Raw genomic sequence first — 25389 nt, forward strand, 5'->3', positions numbered from 1 at the left:
AATAAAATAAGAGAAATCAGAGCTCGAACAGAAAGGTTTAGGTGTTCGTTTTTCCCGCGCGCTGTTCGGGAGTGGGATGGTAGAGAGATAGTATGATTGTGGTTCGATGAACCCTCTGACAAGCATTGAAATGTGAATTGCAGAGTAGTCATGTAGATGTAGATGTAGATGTAGATGTAGATCTCACGTCATATAGAGCGAACAATTTTACTTAGCAACGAACAAACAATGACCAATACGATCTGCAATTGAACTTTTTCCTCGCTGTTGGTGGTGTGGACGACGTGCATGAAGGGAGATTCATCAATTACTGCACTAAAGTGTTAACCGGGCACATAAAAATTCAATTTCAAACCATAAGAGACAATCAGAGTGCGCAGTTCGCATTAATAAGGAAACTGTGCGGACTCGCAATCAAACTGTAATCATTACACGAGGAACGATTTTTAAGAGCTTTTTCAGATCTCGTCTCTCGTTAACCGACGAAGACATCCATCATCGCGCATCGCGGCTCGACTCCACCGGCCGAGCTGTGGCAGTAACAGCTCCACGGCGTCGACAACGCCAGCACGCCGCGGAGAGGGGCCGTCACACCATGCGTGGCGTACTGTAACTACGGCGGGGAGCAGGCAGTTTACAAACTTAGCTATTTCGGAAATGGCCCGATGATCACGCCCTTTTGGACGTCGGATGAATCTGTCCGCTTCGGCATTACGGCAACGACTGCGCCATTGTCCGCGTCCCCCCGACACTCTTTACTTACCCTCCAGTGCCAGTGCTGCCACCTGCCGCCCATGAGTAGTTTTTGCACGTTGACGTCGTGCATAGCCGGTGGTCATGTTAATGTGACTGGACCGTGCGCTAACAAGCGCTTTCATGGCTGTAGCAGCTTGCCTCGGAACTTATTTCTAGTGAGGTTAAACTTAATTTTCTTATTTCCTGGCTTTTCTAAAACTCGTATCAAATGACAGTGTACTGTATATATTCAAAGTAACATGTTGCTTTACTTAAAACAATGCATAGCATTTTCAAAGATTTTTTTTTTTATGTAAGTCGAAATCACCTCTGACTGGAGTACAGCATCATTCATACGCTATGTGCCAGGCTTTAATGGTGCACTAAGCATGCACGTTTGTGTTATTAAAGTGGGAAAACATTTTACATTAGATATTCGATATTAACGAGTGAAGTGTTGCTATCATAATTCCCTAGTCATCGAACCGCAAGTCAGCTGCGGGGTGCACTAACAGCCTGGGCGTTAATTGCTGCTAATTAACTAATCGCCGCTTAATACCAGCTAACATGCCGTTAATACCTGTGGTGCTTAACTCCGGAGCTTTGTAATTAGCATCCCCCGGGACCTACGGAGGCGCAGATTAACCGAGGGCGCGCAAGTTCCTTCATCAGCGCACGGTACAGCTGCCAAACCGACGAGAGCTGTTGGAACACATTGCAGAAGCTGCTCGAATAAATGTTCGTAATGTATTTGTATACATCAAATTCGTGACGGTTCTCTTATCAGTCTTTCAACTTTATAACACGCTCCATATCTTCTTTTTTTTTTGGTATCTTTCCATTTCAACTCATGTATCATACCAATGACTGTCCTTTTCTGTCTGCCTATTCTGTTGCTGTCATAGACGCTATAGTACATGTGTCAATAATTTTTGTCTTCTTTTTCCAATGGTTTTCCCTAAACCACTAGGCGCACCTTTTAATTTTTCATTTTGCACCTAATTCCTCTCTCCTCAACCCCTACCGCCCCCCCCCCCCCCACCCCACCCCAGTGTTTAGCATTCCTCTACAGCACTGTATTTCTGATGCGCTTATTTTCCTATTCCGAAGATTTTACTTCCATATAGAGTATTGTCCTCCGCACGTACGCTTTAGTAACTTCTTCCCTCGATTCATGTCAATATGTGACACCAGCAGGATTCATTAATTGAAGGAGGCTTTCCTTACCTACACCAGGCTACTTTTTGCAATCTTCTGTTATGATATGCAGTATACTCTCACTCCTAGGAAAAGTCCTTCGCTTCAACAACTCTATATTTGGCGATCTTATGTTAAATAAATACATATTCCTCTCTTAATTTTTCCCTCCTTATTACTCCTGTTTAACGACCCAACCGTGTCTGTATTTTATCCCGATTCCCCTGAAGATGTATGATATCCTATTGCACCATAAAGTGTCAAAGTGTACAATTGTTACGAAAGATTCCAGAGTTTTGCTTACTGTTTCTAGGAGCAGCTCTGGAATTGCTTTCTGGCACCTACATATTTGCTGAAACCAATCGTCATACAATAGCTGCTCAATATTACTTTCTTTCCTTTTCATTGTTATTATAGCCGATAGTTTACAAGCGTAGGGAGTCAGTCTGTCCAACAGCTTTTAAGTTTAGCCACTCATACCTATTTCGGTGGAACGATGAACATTCCCTCGGGAAATAGGGTGGTACGTTTGGTGTTTCATAAATTTTTGAATATATACCTAGCCCTATATCTGCAAGGGATTCCAGGAATTCCGAAATGTAAAAGAAAACAAATGCTAAAAGTCGAAATTTATTTAAGCGATTTAACGGAAAAAGAATATTTTTGGCAATTCTTGTATCAAAATGAAGCGCTAAAAGCACATACGCTACTCTAAAACGTATTATGCCATTCTACTTTCGACCTTCTCATCCCTGCAGATTTCCTCTACCCACAGTTCTCCATTATGTGTTTCAGAAAATGCACTCTTTCTTTGATTCTGGAATTTTTAGCTCTCCATTACAGTGTCCAGTATGAAATCTATTTCTGAATGCCCTAAGATACGTCCCATAAACATATCCAATGTCTTCGCTACGTTCCTCTTCTCTCTACTGCCTTCACACTAAATTAGATTTTATATCCACTTAGGTTTTGGCAGCCTTCTGTAACACGAAATTTCTAGTCTTACCGTTTTGTCGTTCTCGGACGTTCCCATGATCAGCATTTCATAAAATACTCCACTCGAAATCCATACTTTAACAAGCTTCTTACGCAAATCCATGCCTAAAATTATATGATGTACTAAATATTTCGTACAGAAATTTTTAAGTCTTGTGGAACTCTGTGGAGTATTGAGTCCACACCTGCATCCACACTCTGGAATCCACATCACGGTACGTGGCTTAAGGTGCCTCCAGTACCATCTCCACTGCCACTTCCCATTGTTTATTTCCTTTCGCGAATTGTGCAGTCGCTAAGCCTTCACACGAACTCGAATTTCTCTGGTTTTCACACGGTGGTCTTTACACGTGGTGCACCCTACCCTCTCGATCGTTTAACAATAAACCTGCTCGCAATGCACAACGCCTCTCTTGTAGCACCTGCGGTTAGAGTTTGGTAAGCATCTCTGCAACACTCTCGCGCTTCCGAACTGGGCTAAAGACAAAATGTGCCGCTAATGTTTGAATATATTAATTCTTCCTGGTAACCGTCTCAGAAGGACAAACAGTGTTCAAAAGTGGTACAAAGAAATTTTTCTTGACAATGGATTTGGTGAATGAGTTCGTTGACTCAGAATTTCTTCAAGATTCTCAGCCTGGTCATATTATAGGTTTTTATGGTCGTTTTACCTTAGGCCACTCCGATAAACGCTCCTAGATATTTCCAGTAATAATGAACAGTGTAATCGAACAATAACCTTATTTATGCGGGATACGATACGTTTAATTATTCTCAGAGTCCACTGGCAGTATTTGTTTTTGAAATGGAACATACACAGATTCACTTTGTTTTACTTTCTGTACTCGTTTTGACGTTACAATCCATTATCAAGCACAGGGTCACAAAGTTACAGTCCCTAAAATCGTTACAACTCACTGACATAAAACGTTTCTATAATTCTACAAAGTGATGACCCTTTTTGGAAAATAAAATGGTATGCCCCTCCACCAGCCTACAACTGGCAAACTGAAACTCCCACTGCTATGGTACAGCATATATGAAAGTTTACCAGCTTTATTACGCTACACTTGCAAAGGTGTTCTGCCACTAGAGATCCAGTGACTCCTGTGCTACATTTCAATGTTACTTTCACCCATGTTATTTCACCTTCAAAATCTGCAATGACCAAAAGCGTTATTTGCAGCAAATAAATACGCCGTCACCATTGGCTCGGAGGTTTCTCGGGAATGTTTTCTGAATATTTTCCTGTAAGGGACATTGGGTTCCTGTGGCTCGTTACAGAGTATTAGCGTTTCGTTTGATTTCTTATTTCCATTTATCTTTTATCTCAACTGCAAATGGTTCAAATGGCTCTAAACATATGGGACTTAACATCTGAGGTCATCAGTCCTCTAGACTTCGAACTACTTAAACCTAACTAACCTAAGGACGTCACACACATTCTAACCTGCAACCGTAGCAGCAGCGCGGTTCCAGACTGAAGCGCCTAGAACCGCTCGGCCACATATCTCAACTGCAATAAAAATATCAACACTACAGTGCAAATGTCAACATCACGTGCCGTTCGTCTTGTTTGAAAACAAAATGTTGCATTGGTGGTTTATGTACGTATGACATACAACCAGTCGCTTTTTGAGTCTGATTTGAATTATGGTACCATTAAGTAGTTTCCGAGCCACTACGGACCCAACGTTAGATGGTGTTACAGGAACATTATTTTCTGAATCACCTGCAACAAGATACTGGGTTCGTCGTATGGCGGAAATGACCGAAATTAATGAATAACTCGATGAAATGTCTATATTTCATACGCTTGTTGATTATCTTACATACTGCCTTCAACTTGTTCATTTTATTTTTCAACTCTTTATTATAATCATAATAGATATTTACGATCACCGTAGTTAAAATGTTTTTCGTTCATGTGTTTTACTATTAACCAAAATTTTACTAGTCTCTTTCTTGGCACTCCTTATTATTTTGTTGTTTATTAGTGACTGTGTATTTACGATACTAAGCATATGAGATTCTGAAACTAACGCAAGGATTCAATACATTTATTTATGCTGACGCCCATGCTGGTAACTTTAGCAACAAAAGTGCAGTTCATTTGCTACAAAATCACAACATACTTTATTTCAATGTAGTTGTGATTTCCCTAAAATCAAGCGAGTAACGAGATCGTTCCCTCCACAGAGGAAGTGCTGCTTCTTCCATCTTCGTCCAATTTAAATAGTGATCCGTGTCGAACGGAAAATTTGGAAATTTGTGGTGAGGTTCTATGGGACCTAACTGCTGAGATCATCGGTCCCAAGGCTTACACACTAATTTAACTAACTTAAACTAACTTACGCTAAGTACAAGACACACACCCATGCCCGAACCTCCGACGGGGGTAGCCGCGCGAATGTGTCGAATGATCTTGACATGGACACAAGAGTGAATTTTTAGCTTACTGTGAAATGTGGTTATAATAAGAAACACATGTCAAGGCACAGGGGAATTGAAGACGTTAGCGGCTAGAGGGCGTTGATCTAAATCAATGGTGTAATTTGAAAATTTGTGCAGAAACAGGATTCGAACAAGGACCTCCTGCTCACTACACAGATACTCTGATCACTACGCCATCCGGACAGAGTGGTCATCGAAACTGCACGGACTGACCTAGCAAACCTTCCGTTAGACCCAAATTCTAAACTTATCCACACACTACTCATGTACTGCCTCTTGCCCATTATCCTCATTACTCGCGGCATTTCACCGATTCCTATAGGAGGATGCCTACAGGGCAGATGCACAGCAATCTCGAATTCTTACAGGAATCGACGATATGTCCCAAGTAATGAAGATAATGAGCAAGTGATAGTACATAAGTGGTATATGCGTAAGTAGACAATTTAGGTCTAATGGGAGTCCGTTAAGTGGTAATGACCTCTGTGTCCAGATGGCGTAGAAGTCAGAGCATTTTCATATTAAGTAGGAGGCCCAGGTTCGAATCTCGGTCTGGCACAAATTTTCAGAAATTCCCCATTGATTTCAACCAATGCCTACTGGCAGCTGTTGTCTTTAATTCTTCTTAGTCTTGATTAATAATGGCTGCAGGATCAGAAATGGTGTCTGTTCTTTTGGACATGTTCGAAGGAACAGGCGCCACATTTACTGACAGCAGATGGTCGTTAGCAAATGGCACGCACCTGGTCGGAGACGAAGCAGCTGACGACGGTGGGCACGAGGAAGCCGGAGCACATGGACAGCAGGCTGATGATGGCCATCACAGTCCCTGCAACAAAAGCGTGTGGCACGTGGGACTTCCTGTGAAAAACTCACTGAAATTATGTAAATACATTTATGTCAGTCGGTGTCCAATGAGTACACAGAGTACATACGACTCGTGATAGGCAATCCAAGTTTTCAGACTTCTTATTAACAATCTAACTACTGGCCATTAAAATTGCTACACCAAGAAGAAATGCAGATGATAAACGGGTATTCATTGGACAGATATATTATACTAGAACTGACATGTGATTACATTTTCACGCAATTTGGGTGCATACATCCTGAGAAATCAGTACCGAGAACAACCACCTCTGCCGTAATAACGGCCTTGATACGTCTGGGCATTAAGTCAAACACAGATTGGATGGCGTGTACAGGTACAGCTGCTCACACAGCTTCAACACGATACCACAGTTCATCAAGAGTAGTGACTGGCGTATTGTGACGAGCCAGCTGCTCGGCCACCATTGACCAGACGTTATGGTGAGAGATCTGGAGAATGTGCTCGCCAGGGCAGCAGTCGAACATTTTCTGTATCCAGAAAGGCCCGTACAGGACCTGCAACATGCGGTCGTGCATTATCCTGCTGAAATGTAGGGTTTCGCAGGGATCGAATGAAGGGTAAAGCCACGGGTTGTAACACATCTGAAATGTAACGTCCACTGTTCAAAGTGCCGTAAATGTAAATAAGAGGTGACCGAGACGTGTAAGCAATGGCACCCCGTACCATCACGCCGGGTGATACGACAGTATGGCGATGACGAATACACGCTTCCAATGTGCGTTCACCGCGATGTCGCCAAACACGCATGCGATCATCATGATGCGTAAACAGAACATGGATTCATCCGAGAAAATGACGTTTTGCCATTGGTGCACCCAGGTTCGTCGTTGAGTACACAATCGCAGGCGCTCCTGTCTGTAATGCAGCGTCAAGGGTAACCGCAGCAATGGCCTCCGAGCTGATAGTTCATGCTGCTGCAAACGTCGTCGAACTGTTCGTGCAGATGGTTGTTGCCTTGCAAACGTCCCCATCTGTTGACTCAGGGATCGAGACGTGGCTGCACGATCCGTTACAGCCATGCGGATAAGATGTGATACGAGGCCGTTGGGATCCAGCACGGCGTTCCGTATTACCCTCCTGAACCCACCGATTCCATATTCTGCTAACGTGATCAGCAATGTCGCGATACGATAAACCGCAATCGCGATAGGCTACAATCTGATCTCTATCAAAGTCGGAAACGTGATGGTACGCATTTCTCCTCCTTACACGAGGCATCACAACAACGTTTCACCAGGCAACGCCGGTCAACTGCTGCTTCTGTATGAGAAATCGGTTGGAAACTTTCCTCATGTCAGCACGTTGTAGCTGTCGCCACCGGAGCCAACCTTGTGTGAATGCTCTGAAAAGCTAATCATTTGCATATCACAGCATCTTCTTTCTGTCGGTTAAATTTCACGTCTGTAGCACGTCATCTTCGTGATGTAGCAATTTTAATGGCCAGTAGTGTATAAGACACCAATCAGCAATGTTAAAAATCGGATGTAAATCTTAGGAATCGATTTTAAGGTCTACTTTCTCACGCTTTACTTTTGACGACACGTAGCGAGTAGTGTCGTCGCTAGTACTAGGGTACCACTGTCACTCACCTCCCCCCAACCTACCTTTTCCCATTCCATTCACGAATAGTGCATGGAAAGGATGATTGTTAGTAAGCCTCGTCCTGAACTCGAATATCTCTCTAATTTTATTTTTGTGGTCCTTACGTCAGGACGCAAAGATATAATTGAGTCTTCTAGGAACGGTACAGTCTCAGAATTTTAAGAGTAAGCCACTTCGTGTATGTTCAACGCTTCTCTTTTAGCGTCTGCCACTAGAGTTGGATGAGCGTCTCCGTGACGCTTTCGAGCTTAATCTGTGACGAAACGTGCAGCTTTTCTTTAGATCCTCTCTGTGCTCTGCATCACTCCTATCTTATAATGACCCCAAACTGTCGAGCAATAATGAATCGAACTCAGATTTGTAACCTGCTTGGTTCGTTGATGGATTGCTCTTCAGGAGGATACTTCCAAATTGGGCTGTTATAGTTCAGTTAGAACTTCCCAGGAGGGATGGCGAGTGTTGTCCTCTCTTTGGCCGAGGTGGGCGAACCCGCACAGCCCCAAGAGCTTTCTTCTGCGGGCGTTCGACTGGACGGCAACCAGCACAGCCATGACTGCGTTGGTGCGAGGGGCACTGAACTATTTCACACTCCGGACTTAGACGTGCCGGCGATGCGGCCGTAGAATGTTGCTGGGTTCCTCCCGTGGCAGTTACATACAAGCTGCCGGTAAAAAATTATAACACCCTTTTATAGAGGTTTCAGTTCACTCAAGATTTATTGTTGTAACAGGGCATATGGAGCACATGAAATGATTACATTTATAGATCAATAGCACAAGCTGTTCTGAGGTACCACGTATCGATCCATGCTGAAACACCCATATTAGTACGTGGTGTAACCTCCACTGGCGGCAATACAGGCGCTGAATCTGGCGTCCAGTCGATCGTACAGATGGCAAATACTGTCCTGGTATATGCTATGGTAAGCTCGTTCGAACTGTTCACGTAGTTCTGTAAGAGTTATTGGTTGCCGAGTCGCTCGAGTCACTTCCCGTCCCTTCATGTCCCACAAGTTCGGAGATCGTGCTGGCCATGTAAGTTGCTGCACATCTTGCAGAGCACATTGAGTTCGATGGACAGTGTGTATAGCATTTTCCTGTTGGAACAAGACATCACCTTCCTCTTACAAGAACGACAAAAGAACTGATGTAACAACATTCCGCATGTACCGAGCGCTGGTTAGCGTTCTATCCAGAAACACTCAAGGTGAACTTGTAGCTTATCGCATCCCACACCATAACGCGTAGGGTGGAGCCAGTGTGGGTGAACAAATGTACTCTACGAGATAGCACTTACCAGGACTTCGTCGTCGCGGAAACGGCCATCAATTGCGTGCAGGCAGAATCTGCTTTCATTGGTGAAGACCACGGAGCGCCATTCCATCCTGCAATCGATTCTCTGACGGCACCAGTCGAACCGTGCACGTCAGTGCTGTGCTGTGAGCGGAAGACGGGCTAGGGGTGTCCTTGCCCATACTCCAGTTACTATTAACCGGTTCACAACATTCGCGTTGACACGTCTGGGCTCACAAGTCCACTTATCTGTGCTGCAGTAGCTGTAAGACCAGCCATTGCTTCCCTTACAATACGATGGATGTGAGAGTATTCACGTGATCACTGATACCAGTATCGTTGCACAACCGACGAAGCACATCCAACTTTTGTGGCAGTTCTGCAAAAGCACTATCCCACAAGTCGGAAGGCCCCAATTTTGACGCATTTCAAACTCGCTCAGGTGGCAATAGGAAGACAGAGTGCGTATACTTTGCATGGTTGCCTGCTTGCTTCGCACGATTTAAACCACACTGAGCCTTCTGGCTGTGAGTAGTCCTTGTTAAAGGGTAGAACAGATGGAGCTCTGGTAGCTATGCCACCGCTATCTGTTGGCCGACAACGGTGAAACCACTATCAGTGCATCTGCTGTTCCCCACGTGGCATATGCCGACATCGGATCAAAATTGACATCGTCTTTCAAGGTGTACTAATTCTTTTTTCCGCCAGTGTGTTTCGGGTCGATTGTAGTTGGATGTAACTCTACGTAATTCCATTGTGTCAACAGATGAAGTGCAGCCTAAAATAATCTTTCCTTGCCTGAATATTCTGTTGGTGAAACGTAGTTACGACGTGGATAACGTATTTTTTAACGTGTGTAATAAAGATAGTGCCCTAGCTGTTCTTATAGGTAAGGTTATTTTGCAGTAATGAAAGGCCAGTCCTCATCTTTAAGGCAGTGAGCTGATCATGAATTCCATATTTCGTATTTTACACGTTGCAAAGTTAAGTTTGATTTTCGAAATTATTTTTGTATCTCAAAGTTCATTATTCTTAGAAAAAGTTTATTATTTTCTAAAGGTTGTGTATTTCTATTTGTTTAACCATTGAAGTCTCAGTTTTGAGCATGTAAGATCTGTTTGAATAAATATATTAACTACTTTTTTCAATGTTAAATATTTAATAAATCACCTTTTAATTATTTTAACGTATATTTCACACAATCAGTCCTTCTCTCTTACTCCCCTTCTGCTCGGTTTCACAATGAATCTCACGCTGATATGAGCCTTTGCTACGATTAACTTTATGTGATCGGTACACTTTAAATCGCTCCACTCTTTACCAGTTGTGGTTAGCTAGCACTAGAACATTGTAAACAGAAAGAGTTTTCATAGCGACTGATATGTGTTGAGATAAAAATCAGACTATTTCACGAAAAGAGCAAGCCCGCTAGAATTTATTTAAATGAGCACTAACACAAAATGATACGATATTCTTTGTTGATCCCCATTGTGCCTTTCGGATACTAAAGAGTTGAAGCATACATGACAGTTCTACATGTTTCTCGACTTGACTGTTAGAGAACGACACAAAGCATAGTAAACAGTAATTTTCTCCTGGCGATAAGGATGGTGATGGCTATCGAAGCATCAAGAATGATAGTGGAAGTGGTGCAATTTTTAAATACTTTATGCAGACATACTGTCGCAAAAGAGGTTTTTGTGTGGTGTATTTCACTGTAATATTTTTCGACAAAATAAAACTAGAGACACAATAGGCATTTTCTTATTTACGCGCTATCTCGCAAGCGAAAGAAAGGCGTATCAGAAACGGGACAAAAGATGATTTGGTCTTGAATCGAGAACGAAATCAACTGCAATGTTGTACACGGAAACGTCTCGGCATTCGCTCGATGTTGTTTAGGGAGAGGCCACCTCTCGCATATACAATAATTCCAGAACCCCAGCAGCTGCACGATCTAGCTTCGTTCACATTTGAGACATCCCTAAGAAAATGCCCTATTTGCCTCACTGCCTTATATCCTTCTTGCTTCGTCTCTCATGAGTTATTTTGCTTCTAAAGTAGAAGAATATGTAGTCCAAGCACAGACGAGAGGTTGCCCTGAGCCTCATACCGCCCCTTTTACGTCCCTCCCCCCAACCCCTACCCCTTCACTGCCCTCTTTTTCGAGACCGTTGGCAGGATGAAGGTGACTGGTCTTCAGTCACCATACAGAGGTACAGTCAAATCTAAGCTGTTAGGTTCACAACCTGACCTAGAAAATCAAAGTTCAAATTGCGTGCATCGCTCATTTGATAAATTCTTCAGTACGACGACCATTATTATTATTTTAAGATAAAGTCTTACAGTTTCTTGCTCTCAGCGAATTATTTCAGACTATTATCTGTTCATCAGCTCAAATATTACACTACGTTGTCTCACTAAAAACTCCACCTGAATAAGTATGTTGTACAGTGACGCCACTGGCCGTTGTAGGGAAAAACAAAGAAAAATACTGCAAAATAGCAACTGATTTAATTTTTTAAAAGTTTTTTCGTCATTTTTCTATACCCAGATTTCGCCAACACAATTTTAATTATTTCGAATGTTGAAATTAGAATTCCATAATGGTTCTACTAAATTTTCAGGTACATAATTTGATCATTGATAACAACATAGCCACGCAAGGCGGTATAATTTACGAATGTTTACTTAATAGTATGGAAACATAACTGAAATTAATTTCTACACACATCATCCTATGATGGCACACACATCTTAGAAACATACTAATAAATGTTTTTCACACAAATCTGCGTATTTATACATCCACAACTGAGTGTTGAAATTTGACGAAACTGAATTAGAAAGGCGAAATCACATCCATCGATGAAATATACGATACTTCGCGTCTCAAAAACGATAAATAAGTTGTTGGATACCAGTAACTATAACACATCTACATCTACGTGATTTATATGTGATTCACAATTAAGTGTCTGGTAGAGGGTTCATCGAACCATCTTCAAGCTATTTCCCTACTATTCCATTCTCGAACAGTGCACGTGAAAAACGATCACTTAAATCTTTCCGTACGAGCTCTGATTTCTCTTATTTTATGCTGATCATCACCTTTCTTATACAGGAGGGTGCCAACAAAATATGTTCACACTCTGAGGAGAAAGTTGCTGACTGGAATTTCATGACAAGATCCCGTCGCATACGAAAAACGCCTTTGTTTTAATGATTGCCACCCCAATTTGCATACCACACCCATGGCACTCTCTCCCTTATTTCCTGATAATACAAAATGAGCTGCCCTTCTTTGGACATATTCGACATCCTCCTTCAACCCCATCTGACGCGGATCCCACACTGCACAGCAGTAATCCAGCAGAGGGCGGACAAGCATAGTGTAAGCAATCTCATTAGCAGACCTGCTGCGTTTTTAAAGTGTTCTGCCAATATATCGCGCTCTTTAATTTGCTTTCACCACATCATTATCTACGTAATGGTTCAAGTTTTATTCATAACTGTAATTCCTAAGCAATTTTATTCATAACTGTAATCTCTTGGTGTTTTGTTAGATTTACCACCTTTAGATTTGTGTGATTTATCGTGTAACAGAAATTTAACGGATTTCTTTTACTGGTCGTGTGGACGACTTCACACTTGTCATTATTTAGAGTCAAATGCCATTTTTCGTCCCATACAGATATCTTGTCTAAATCGTTTTGCAATTAGTTTTGATCATGTAATGACTTTACAACCCGAAAATGACAGCATCATCTGCAAATAATCTAAGACGGCTGCTTAGACTGTCGTCTAAGCCGTTTATTTAGATCAGTAACAGCACAGGACCAGTTATTACTTCTGTTTTACTCGATGACTACCGCCAGTTACTAGAACTGCGACCTTTCTGACAAGAAATCAAGAATCAAGTAGAACAACGAAGACTATAATCCACAGGCGCGTAATTTGATTAAAAGTCGCTTGTGAAGAAAGATGTCAAAAGCCTTCTGGAAATATAAAGATATAGAATCAATTTGACATACCCCGCCGATAGGGTTCATTACTTCGTGAGAATAAAGAGCTAGTTGTGCTTCGCAAGAACGATATTTCCTAAATCTGAGCTGATTATATGTTAATAAATTGTTTTCTGTCAGATAATTCATAATGTTTGAGCACAGTATGTTTTCCAGAAGCGTACCGCAAATCGATGTTAGAGATGTTGGTCTGTTATTCAGCAGATTACTCCTATTTCCTTTCTCGAGTGTAGGTGTGCCTTCTGCGACTTTCCATTCTTTAGGTGCGGATCTTTCGACGAACTAGCCTTTTTATATAGTTGCAAAGTATGTGGCTTTTGTGTCAGCATAGTCTGAAAGGAGCCTTATTCGTATGCAGTCTGGACCGGAGGCCGCGCCTGTATTAAGTTACTCATGTTGGCAGTTGTTCTGGTTCTAATTCTGGAATATTTACTTCGTCTTGTTTGGTGAATGGATTTCGGAAAACTGTTTAGTAACTCTGCTTTTGTAACACTGTCATCATCAGTGATATCGCCATTGTTATTGCTTACTGATACGCGTCTTGCCGCTGGTGTACTGTATATACGGCCAGAATCTCTTAGATTTTTCTGCCAGATTTTGAGACAGTTTCGTTGTGGAAACTATTAAAAGCATTTCGCATTGAAGTTAACACTAAATCAAGAGGTTCTGCAAAACTGCGCCAATTTTGGAGATTTTGCGTTGTTTTAAATTTGAGATGCTGTTTTCCTTGTTTGTGCAACAGAGTTGTGACCTGTTTTGTGTACAATGGGAGATCAGAACCACCTGTTGTCACTTCATATATATATCTACCAATTGCTGCCGATGCTATTTCTTTGAATTTAAACCATATCTGGTGTCCGCTTTCGTAATGAGATTAGAAAGCGTCAAGCGAATTTTTATCTCCTTTTTTTCAATAATTTTTTCTCTTCTCTGGATTTTACGGTATTCAAACTCGCTACAACATCCTTGTGGTCGCTAATCCCTACATCCATCACGTTGCTCCCTATTTCTTGAGGATTATTTGTTGCTAAGGGATCAAGTATGTATTCGCAGCCATTTAAAACCTGGATGGGCTCCTGAACATATTGTTAAAAATAATTTTCTGAGAAGGCATTCAGTATGATCAGCAGACGACTTTTCAAGCCTACCACCGACTTTAAACCTTCATTTCCGCCAACATATCCAGGGTAGATTGAGGTCACCACCAACTATAATTCTGCGAGCGGGATACCTATTTGAAATGAGACTCAAGTTATTTTTTAACTGTTCTGTATCATCTCAGGCGGGGAATCGGTAAAAGGAATCGATTATTAACTTATTTCGATTGTCAAGTATAACCTATGCCTATACAAACTAACACGAATTATCTACTTCGATTTGCCTACAAGGGAAACCACTTCTGATAGCAATAAACACTACATCACCACCTCTTTTTAATATATCCTTTCTGAACACGGTAAGGTCCATTGAAAAAATTTTGATCTTTCTTATTTCCGACCTTAGGCTGCTTTCCGTAGCTATAACGATTTGATCTTCAGCGCTACGACAGTTTACAGCTATAACAGTGATTCTTGCTAGGTCTACCTTCCTGTGTTTGCCCTTCACCGTTTTATACTTCTCTCCTCTTCTTACCATTTCTATTTGTCATACAATGTAGGCTTTCACGGCCGATGTTGTCTTCAGTTGAAACTTCCGGGCTGAGAGGTCGTGGTTGATGTATAAAATTTCCACCTGGCGTTTCGTCTCCATCTGCGGGAGACATCTTCTGAGGTCGTCCGGCTACTGCCACTGAGGCTCTAGGTATTCTCGCATTTATAGAGCGCATAAAGGGCACCACCACTCGTCACGTGATGCCGACGGTATGCCTACCTTTTAAAGGTGCCAACATTCTCGATTAAGAGTAATCGATTGTCATTCTGCTGGCGCAACGTCGACATCCATATTTTGTCCAACTTTAAAGAAAAAAGGAAGTTTTAAAATTGGACAAAATATGGATGTCGACGTTGCGCCAGCAGAATGACAATCGATTAATCTTAATCGAGAATGATGACGCCTTCCAAAGATAGGCATACCGTCGGTATCACGTGACGAATGGTGGTGCCCTCTATGCACTCCATAAATGTGTGGTGTGCGTACTGTTTGACCTTCGGTACACACATCAGATTATTTGACTTGTCGCTCTAACGAAGTAGGCGAGTGTCAGCAATATGTCTCGTGGTCTTATCGTGGTGTGTTTATCTTCTGCCGTTAGGTCACACGATAGAAATGCCATTTGCACGCTTAGAGTAGCAGATTGACGGTGACCAACTTCAAACAGAACTTGATTAATTTTCACACACATTTATGAAAATAATAACAAGCATAAAAATAACTTAACTTGGTTCTGGATGCTATTTACAATTGACAGCCTGAAGTTCCTTTGGTCTTGGTACGTTAATCTTATTCTCACATATCTCTGATACTTGACAAAGTGTATATACATTTCTCTTCATGGCTATGTACAGGAATATGGTAATCTTATTAGGAGCAGACTGAAACTTGACTATAGACTGGTACAGACAAATGCACACTATTGCAGCCTAATGCAGACTAACTACTCAAAGGTCTGTACACGCGTTATAATACCTCGCGCATTCAGGTATCACTGCGAGAGTGTGATCCGCGAGGAGAAAAGGTTCTACGTTAGCAGCAATCTCATTGGCTGCATTACATATTAATACGCGGATCGGCGGAAGCAGAATTTGGTCCGTCTCTAAGACAGCGCCATCTCGTAGTGCGGAGACGGACGAGCGCTGCGCCTGCGCTGTTGTGCTTAGCGGGGCGCACTCTATTGGGAAAGTTGTGTACGCGCTGACTACGCGGAACTATGTACACAACAAAATGCGAGAGTACCTGGAACCTCAGTGGCAGTAGCCGGACGACCTCAGAAGATGTCTCCCGCAGATGGAGACGAAACGTCAGGTGGAAATTTTATACATCGACCACAGCCTCTCAGCCCGCAAGTTTCAACTGTAGATTTCTATTTGTCTCTATATTTTACTGCGCTAAGGTCGGTTAGATTTCTAGAGAACCTCACGCTGTCTGCAGAATGAGCGCCAATCAGCATTTTCGGGACTGGTCCCGTAACAGGCAAGAGAAGTGAGCTGACAGTTGCGCATAAGCAAGCTATCGCAAGGACTGAAGCTTTTATTAATTTTTAAAACCACATCTCCCGTTCGTACACTATCTGCGCAATGAATGTGAACTCTACCTTCAGTGAACAGCTTTCAGCAGAAGCAGGATCACGATAGCGTGCCGCTGCAGCGCACAGCTGGCGCAGCGTAGCTGGGCTGGGCAGCCGCGCAGAGGAAGCAGAAGAGCTAATGTGATTACGAGAAGAAGAGTAAGAAGAGCGGCAGAGGACGGTGGTTGATTGCAGCTGCAGGTAGCCTGGGGAAATCCCGGCGCGCCTCGCCTCGCCTTATGAAATAACCAGGCAGGCGCTGCCCCGGCTCCACCCCGGTCCCTGGGGGCGGTAATTGGGCGCCAGCAGGCAGCCGCCTCCCTATGGGGAGGGGAGGGGGAGGGGGTACGCCGCTCATGACTCGCTGATTAGGCGCACACCCTGCGCAGCGCCCAGCTGCCGTGTATCTGCCCGCCTGCGTACGGTCTCCATCTTCTGCGCGAGACACTGTACACTAATTTCATTTCGTTTTCATTCGCGCGCCCGAGGGCCACAAATTGAATCTCGTCGTTACACGTAACGCAATTCGATAAGCGAACTACCAGTACTTGAATCTAGTTAGCGTTTTTTGTCGGAGCAAGAAGCTCTCAAGCAGAGGAATCGTGTAGCGGTTTACTTAGATCGTCAGGTACACGCATTGACTACTAACGACACTCAGAGCAGAGAACATCGTGGAGGATACCTTGAAACAGAAGATATCACGTGAATGGAGTGGCCTGCCTGTTCTCCAGACCTATACCCCATCAATAATGTCTGGGATGCTCTCGGTCAACATACCGATGCACGTCTTCAAACCCCTAGGACACTTCAGTAGCTCCGACAGGCACTGGTGCAAGAATAGGAGGCTATATCCTAGCAGCTGCTCGACCACCTGATCCAGATTATGCCAGCCCGTTGTGCAGCCTGTGTACGTGTGCATGGTGATCATATCCCATACTGATGTCGGGGTACATGCGCAGGAAACAGTGGCGTTTTGTAGCACATGTGTTTCGGGACGGTTTTATTCAACTTATCACCAATACCGTGGACTTACAGATCTGTGTCGTGTGTGTTCCCCATGTGCCTATGCTATTAGCGCCAGTTTTGTGTAGTGTCACTTTGTGTGGCACCACATTCTGTAATTACCCTTAATTTATGAGCGTGAGTGTAGTACGCATTGGTGAAATTTACTACGAGAGGGTTCAGTAAATAATGCAATACATTTTTTTTTTCTGAAAGCAGGTTGGTTTTATTCAGGATTCCAGTACACCATATTATTCCCCACTCTTCTGGTTACAATACGCTATTTCCAAACAAAATCTCCGTTGAACGCGACGCCCTTTCACCACCTTCTTGGGAGGGCTTGTATATCCGCATGGCTCATTCTACTGGTCGACGTTGGAGCTAAATATTCTTCATTATAGATTTTCTACTGCTTTTATTTTAAGATTCTGACTCGTCTTGAATTTATTCCTGCGGTACAAGGAAATAATTGAGAAAACGTGTGCCATAAAGAGTCAAGACGAAACAGATAAAAGATTCAAGTCAAAACGTGTGTGTATGCATATGCCACACCGTTCATGCACACAGCAAAAATAAATTTTTATGGGACAGCGCTCACGTGTGAACACACGACAACACGGTTCGAAATCATGTATTCAGTCCCTCACACAAACGAAAAATGACAGAGAGAAGGCCGAAATACTGAATTCGGTGCTCCGAAACTGTTTCACCGCGGAAGATTGTAACATGGTCCCTCATTTCAATCACTGTACGAACTCCTAAATGGCAGATATTGAGATAACTGATAGCGCAATAGAAAAACAGCTACAATCGCTCTGTTGTGGAAAAGCGTCATTATCAAGGGGGCAGGAAGATGTGGTTTAACGTCCCATCGACATCGATGTCATTAGAGACGGACTGTGTCAAGGGTGAGGAAGGATATCAGCCGCGCCCTCTGAAAGGAAGCATCCAAGTACTGGCCTGGAGCGATTTAGGGAGATCATGGGAAACCTAAACCTGGATGGCCGGAAGAGGGTTTAAACCTTCGTCCTCCCGAATGTGAGTCCAGTGTGCTAATGGATTGAAGACTTCCTTACAGAGAGAGCTCAACATGACACTCTTAACGGAAAAAATCGACAGATGTAAAGGTAATTACCAGGGCACACAAAGGAAGTGTGATAGGGCTATTGCTGTTTGCAGTTTATATGAATGATGTAGTAGAATGCGCAGGAAGCTCTTTAAGGATGTTTGTAGATAAAGCGGTTGTATATAAGAAGATAGTAATGCCAGAACAGAGCAATGTTTTCCGAAGGATTGATGAGTTGTGGGTTGGCAGGAGGTTGGCCTTGAATGTAAATAAATATAACATATTCGAATACGTAAGAAAAGAAATCCATTCTTGTACGACTACGCTATTCATGACAAATTGCTGGAAACAGAAAACACCGTAAAATATTTAAAAGAAACTACTGTACCTCCTGCAGATAGTCCCCCTCCCACATTAGATGAAATCATGAAAACTTTACAAGGCTTGAAAAATATCAAATATGGAGGTGAGGATCGCATCTTGGCTAAAATGTGGAAATACGCAGATCATGATACAATAAAACATCTCCATAATATCATGGTGAAGATTTGGGAAACTGAAACTCTGCCTCCAGATAGGACCGTAGCAATTATTCACCCACTTCATAGAAAAGGCGATAAGAGTGATCTGAACAATTACCGAGGAATCTCTTTGCTACCAACGACGTACAAGATCTTTTCCAGACTGTTGTTAAGCAGAGCTGAAACAGTCTTAGATCAACAATTGCGCGAATATCGAGCTGGTTTCAGGACATCAAGATCCTGTGCAAAGCAGATCCATAACCCAAAATCTGTTATATCATACGCCAAATCAAGGTCAAAAACGTTTGTAGTGACCTTTGTCGACTTTCAAAAAGCGTATGACTCAATTGATCGACAAACAATAAAGAACACCTTGTCAAATTTGGTCTAGATAGGACATGAATCAATCCGATAAGCGCCACTATAAATAACACATTGTCAAAGGTCATTTTCAGAGGCGAACAATCAGAACCATTTGAAATCTGTACAGGGGTGAGACAAGGTGACCTGCTCTCCCCATTGCTTTTCAACTGTGTCCTGGAAAAGATAGTCAGAGAGTGGAAAACAACCGTACCGCCAGGTTATGGGACTCAAATTGGACACAAAAGAAATGGCCTCAGTGGAAACTGTTTGGCTGTTGCTGATAACCTGGCACTCACTGCAAATAATATTGACGAAGCAAGCTAATGTTCAAGTGTCCAGCCTACAATCAATTGCTGCTAAGACTGACCTAAAAATAGCATTTAACAAAACTGAATTCATTAGAAACATCAAACACCCTCCTCCTCATATTGAAATACAACAAGGGAAAATCAAGCAGTCGAAGAAATTTAAATACCTTGGAGAAATAGTTACACCTGACGGTTCAGAAAATGCAGCTGTATAATGTAGGTGTTCTAAACTAGAAGGTGCTTTTCATCTGTGCAAAGACTTATACAAAAGCAAAAGCCTGTCATTATAACACCGTAATTAGACCGTCAGCTTTGTATGCATCAGAATGTTTAAACATGACGAAGAAAGGACCACTACGAAAACTTGAAATAAAAGACCGGCAAATTTTGAGGAAAATTCTTGCCTCTATCAAAGAAAACGGAGATTTCCGCCTAAGACACAACTGTGAATTATACGAACATACAGAAGACATTGTTACCAGCATGAGGAAGCGGAGAATGATGTTTTTTGGTCATCTGGAAAGAATGAACCCGCAGAGACTTACATTCATCAATTTCAAAAACAAAATCGTATTCAAAATGGGCAAGCCAAGTTAAAAAGGATTTACAGGAAGCTGAAATTTCGTTTGACGACATTCAGGATCGAGAAGTTTTCAGACAAAAAGTCAAAATTACTAAAAATCTTATTTCGCTTACTACGCCAGTTCCACGTCCTGCCTGCAAATGGTCAAAACAGAGAAAAGAAGCACAGTCAGCCAAAATGAAAATCTACTGGCAAAAGAGGAAAGCACAATCAGGGAAGAGATAAAAATGTTAGTGGTCCATAGCAGGCCGAAACGATAGCAAAAAATAAATAAATATATAAATAAAAAATAAATAAAAAACTATCCAGATCGACCTTAAGTGGAGTGAGCACATAAAACAAATAATAAGAAAAGCAAATGCCAGACTGACAATGGAAACTCCCCATCACACCCCTTCCAGATACAGTAGTAAGAGGGCCGAGTGGACAGTTCGTCAAAAACTGAACACAGACCGAGCATGAAAAGAGGAAGAAGGTGAACTGAAATGTGAAAAAAAAAGCAAAATAGAAACAGCGAACGATCCTATGACGTGAACTGCGATATAGATCAGCCTAAGAGAGCAATGACGTCGTGGTTAGGCGGTCACGGTGTTGGACTGCCACGCGGGAAAGCCGTGTTTATTGATTTTTTCGCAGTTCACTGTATTCTAATTTGTGTCTGTATCGCAGTGTAACGTCCGTTTGTAACATCGAGTTATAGTGACAGTTGGTTCTTCACAACTGTTCTATTAGCAGCCGACAGGAAGTGGTTTTAGAATGGGAGCGGCAAACGTTTGATGAGAAGCTGAAATTTGCATGAAAATGCTGTGAGACGACGCTGCCATTTGAATGTACTTTTAATAACTTTACTTACGTCTTGACCACACTTTTATTTTTCCAACAACCTTACGCGTTTCGACTTTCCGTCGTTTTCAAAGGCTACAAAATACATCTGTTGAAAATGACGGAAAGCCGAAATGCGCAAGGTTGTTGGAAAAATAAAAGTGTGATCAAGACACAAGAAAGGTTATTTGATGATAAGGCGACAAGTCAACCGAATCCTGCACCGGAAAACACGTCCGGTGTGTCATACGCGGCATTAGTGACACTACGTATGTCGTATGATGCGAATCTCTTATCGACGTACCTAATTTCTAGGCCTAGTAAGTGAATGAGATATGCCTCCTTACCCGATTTAGGTGTTCGTATGAACGTGAATGTGATCACTCCCAAGGAAATGATGAAAACATAATACACTCCTGGAAATGGAAAAAAGAACACATTGACACCGGTGTGTCAGACCCACCATACTTGCTGCGGACACTGCGAGAGGGCTGTACAAGCAATGATCACACGCACGGCACAGCGGACACACCAGGAACCGCGGTGTTGGCCGTCGAATGGCGCTAGCTGCGCAGCATTTGTGCACCGCCGCCGTCAGTGTCAGCCAGTTTGCCGTGGCATACGGAGCTCCATCGCAGTCTTTAACACTGGTAGCATGCCGCGACAGCGTGGACGTGAACCGTATGTGCAGTTGACGGACTTTGAGTGAGGGCGTATAGTGGGCATGCGGGAGGCCGGGTGGACGTACCGCCGAATTACTCAACACGTGGGGCGTGAGGTCTCCACAGTACATCGATGTTGTCGCCAGTGGTCGGCGGAAGGTGCACGTGCCCGTCGACCTGGGACCGGACCGCAGCGACGCACGGATGCACGCCAAGACCGTAGGATCCTACGCAGTGCCGTAGGGGACCGCACCGCCACTTCCCAGCAAATTAGGGACACTGTTGCTCCTGGGGTATCGGCGAGGACCATTCGCAACCGTCTCCATGAAGCTGGGCTACGGTCCCGCACACCGTTAGGCCGTCTTCCGCTCACGCCCCAACATCGTGCAGCCCGCCTCCAGTGGTGTCGCGACAGGCGTGAATGGAGGGACGAATGGAGACGTGTCGTCTTCAGCGATGAGAGTCGCTTCTGTCTTGGTGCCAATGATGGTCGTATGCGTGTTTGGCGCCGTGCAGGTGAGCGCCACAATCAGGACTGCATACGACCGAGGCACACAGGGCCAACACCCGGCATCATGGTGTGAGGAGCGATCTCCTACATTGGGCGTACACCACTGGTGATCGTCGAGGGGACACTGAATAGTGCACGGTACATCCAAACCGTCATCGAACCCATCGTTCTACCATACCTAGACCGGCAAGGGATCGTGCTGTTCCAACAGGACAATGCACGTCCGCATGTATCCCGTGCCACCCAACGTGCTCTAGAAGGTGTAAGTCAACTACCCTGGCCAGCAAGATCTCCGGATCTGTCCCCCATTGAGCATGTTTGGGACTGGATGAAGCGTCGTCTCACGCGGTCTGCACGTCCAGCACGAACGCTGGTCCAACTGAGGCGCCAGGTGGAAATGGCATGGCAAGCCGTTCCACAGGACTACATCCAGCATCTCTACGATCGTCTCCATGGGAGAATAGCAGCCTGCATTGCTGCGAAAGGTGGATATACACTGTACTAGTGCCGACATTGTGCATGCTCTGTTGCCTGTGTCTATGTGCCTGTGGTTCTGTCAGTGTGATCATGTGATGTATCTGACCCCAGGAATGTGTCAATAAAGTTTCCCCTTCCTGGGACAATGAATTCACGGTGTTCTTATTTCAATTTCCAGGAGTGTAGTTTGCAACATAATCTGCAACAAATGAATGCAACAGTTTCACAAACACAAAGTTTCTCTGTGCTCTGTCAAAAAGTATGTTTTTAACGTTTTTGAAGTTGCATTATGTTTTGGAAGTTTTGACTCTTGAATTCCTTTATTGTAACATAGTTCACACCCGTTCATTTGTTATTTTCATTTCTGTGAGACGTCTCTGTGGTATCTCGCCTTCTTTCACTATTCATCACATGTACTTGCGACGGTAACGTATTCTGACCAAATGATTCATATTCTATAAACAATATATAGAATGACAACGGCCAAGGCTGCAGAAAAACATTTCAAAGACCGGACGGACAGTTCAAAATGTTGTGAAAAGAAATTAAAATAAATTTACGGCCCAATAGCGAGATCAGTTAACCACGACGCCGTGACTGTTAAGATTCTCTGGATATTGTAGTCGTTAAACGTGGACAGTTCATTGGTTCTACTTTGCTCTTTTTTTTTTCATAGTTCAATACCCTTTCTTCCTGTTTTCGTTCTTGATCTGTGTTCAGCTTCTGACGGGTTACCCGCTGGGCCATCTTAACACTAAATCTGAGGGGGTGTCATGGGGAGTTTCCCTTCTGGGATTCATAGAAAGAATCTTAAGAAAATGTGACTCTCCCACCGAAGAGGCTCGCGAGTCGCTCGCTCGATAGACCCTTTCCAGGTAGGAGTGATAGAAGAGATAGAGAAGATCCAACGAAGAGCGGGGTGCTTCGTTACAGGGTCGATTAGTCTGCGTTAGAGCGTCAGAGAGACGCTACAAGGGAGGTGTTGTGCAACGCGGAGAAGTTTACTTTTGAAATTTCGATGGAGCACTTTCCGAGAAAAGTCGGACAGCATATTGAACGTCTCTAGAAACGATCACAACGAGAAATTAGATCCAATACAGAGGCTTACCGACAATCACTCTTCCCACTCGCCATTCGCAAACGGAATAGAGAAGGGGGAATCAGTTAGCGGTACCAGAAGTACCCTCTGCCATGCATCGTCAGATGGCTTTAGAAGTGCTGATGTAGATGTAGATGTTTATATCAGCCAATATCTTTCGCCTTTTATCTAATATTGTCTCTAGTAACATCTTTAACCGTCTCTTTAACTTGACGCCGTTCGCTTTCGCTAACATCTTTGACCAATTCATTAGTGGTCGTATCACTGGCGGAGTCTATGACTAATGCCTTAGGCTGTCTTCTGCTGTGGAAAAGAACTCGCCTTTGCCCGGGCTCTCTAGTCAGGTAACATCGTGCTGCGCGTAGTGCGGTGCAGTCTTCGTCTGCCGAAAACTCACGAACTGGCGTCATGGACGAGTGCAGCACAGCCTTAACCTTTTCAGACATGAATTTTTTTCTTTATGTGCTAATGCTCTTAGGTGATTTTTTAATGATTTTTGGATGCAAAATTTATACGATAAAATGTACCTGTTTTCACAATATAGTTTGTACGCCTGGCTTCATTTTATGGACTAAAATAACTAATTATGAAGTATTCTCTATTGCAAAATAACAATATCAATATTAAATTATACAGCGAAATTGAAATACAGTGGACCAACCACAACCGTTTATTCTGGTGGTCACGAGCTACTGCGAACTGCTACAGTGACTTGCAGACATTTTCACAGTGATGCCCAACATTTGGCAGCACTTGCTTATCATGAAATGGTTGAACGTTCACAAATTTGTACCCCAGGTATCCAACGGGGAAAAATATTTCTGTTGCACCTAAGACACAGTAAAAGTTAATGTATACAATTGTAGCCACATGTCTGAAAGAACGAGAACGAGCCACATGGTGACATGGAACTGGACGTTCCGACATCTAGCGCCACCTGTGCACTTTCGTAACCATGGCCTTTGCGAGATGGGAGTCGTGTGCAAAATGATGGGAACAGCCAAAGGAAAACAATCTATTCAGTCAGTTGCAGGAAAGTAGTCGACTCATTCGGTTTTGTGTTTACGTATCAGTAGAATTATTCATTCATTCTGTTCAATGAAACCAGTCTATGGGAGCAATCGAATGGAAACAATCGATTCCGTAGTTTCTAGTTTGCCTATCGATTGAATTATTCATTCATTTTTTTTCGAGGGAAACCATTTCGTGGAACAGTCGATTCAGTACGTTGTAGTATTGCACATTCACCGAATCATTCACCGTTTCTTCTCAATTGAAACAGTCTGTACTTTTTATTTCGATTGAAAAGTGTATTCGCTCTTTCGACTGAAACCACTCTTTTAGCTTTTTAGTTGACCGAGTGAAACCAGTCTTTTCATCATTTAAAACTGTGTATTAAGTTCTTCCAAGCGCAATTAAAATGTAACTAATTAAGCTGATGTGTCGTTGGAGGTACAAAGTTGGGCACAAAAGTCCCCTGAGGGGCATATGAAAACCAAAGAAAAATTGCCAAATTTTAGCAATTGATAGCATTTCACTTCATTAAAAAGATGTAGCTA

General features: G+C 43.1%; 1 protein-coding gene across 1 annotated transcript in view; it reads right to left on the reverse strand.

Moving 5' to 3' along the window:
• LOC126159823 (sialin-like) overlaps positions 1–25389 on the reverse strand; it is a 425200-nt gene that overhangs the window by 16913 nt on the left and 382898 nt on the right. Inside the window, exon 10 of the mRNA XM_049916634.1 lies at positions 6126–6211. Within this exon, the coding sequence (XP_049772591.1) occupies positions 6126–6211 (86 nt within the window). The remainder of the gene's footprint in view (positions 1–6125; positions 6212–25389) is intronic.

The sequence above is a fragment of the Schistocerca cancellata genome, chromosome 2 (genome assembly GCF_023864275.1).
Source record: "Schistocerca cancellata isolate TAMUIC-IGC-003103 chromosome 2, iqSchCanc2.1, whole genome shotgun sequence".
Classification (NCBI taxonomy): Eukaryota; Metazoa; Arthropoda; class Insecta; order Orthoptera; family Acrididae; genus Schistocerca; species Schistocerca cancellata.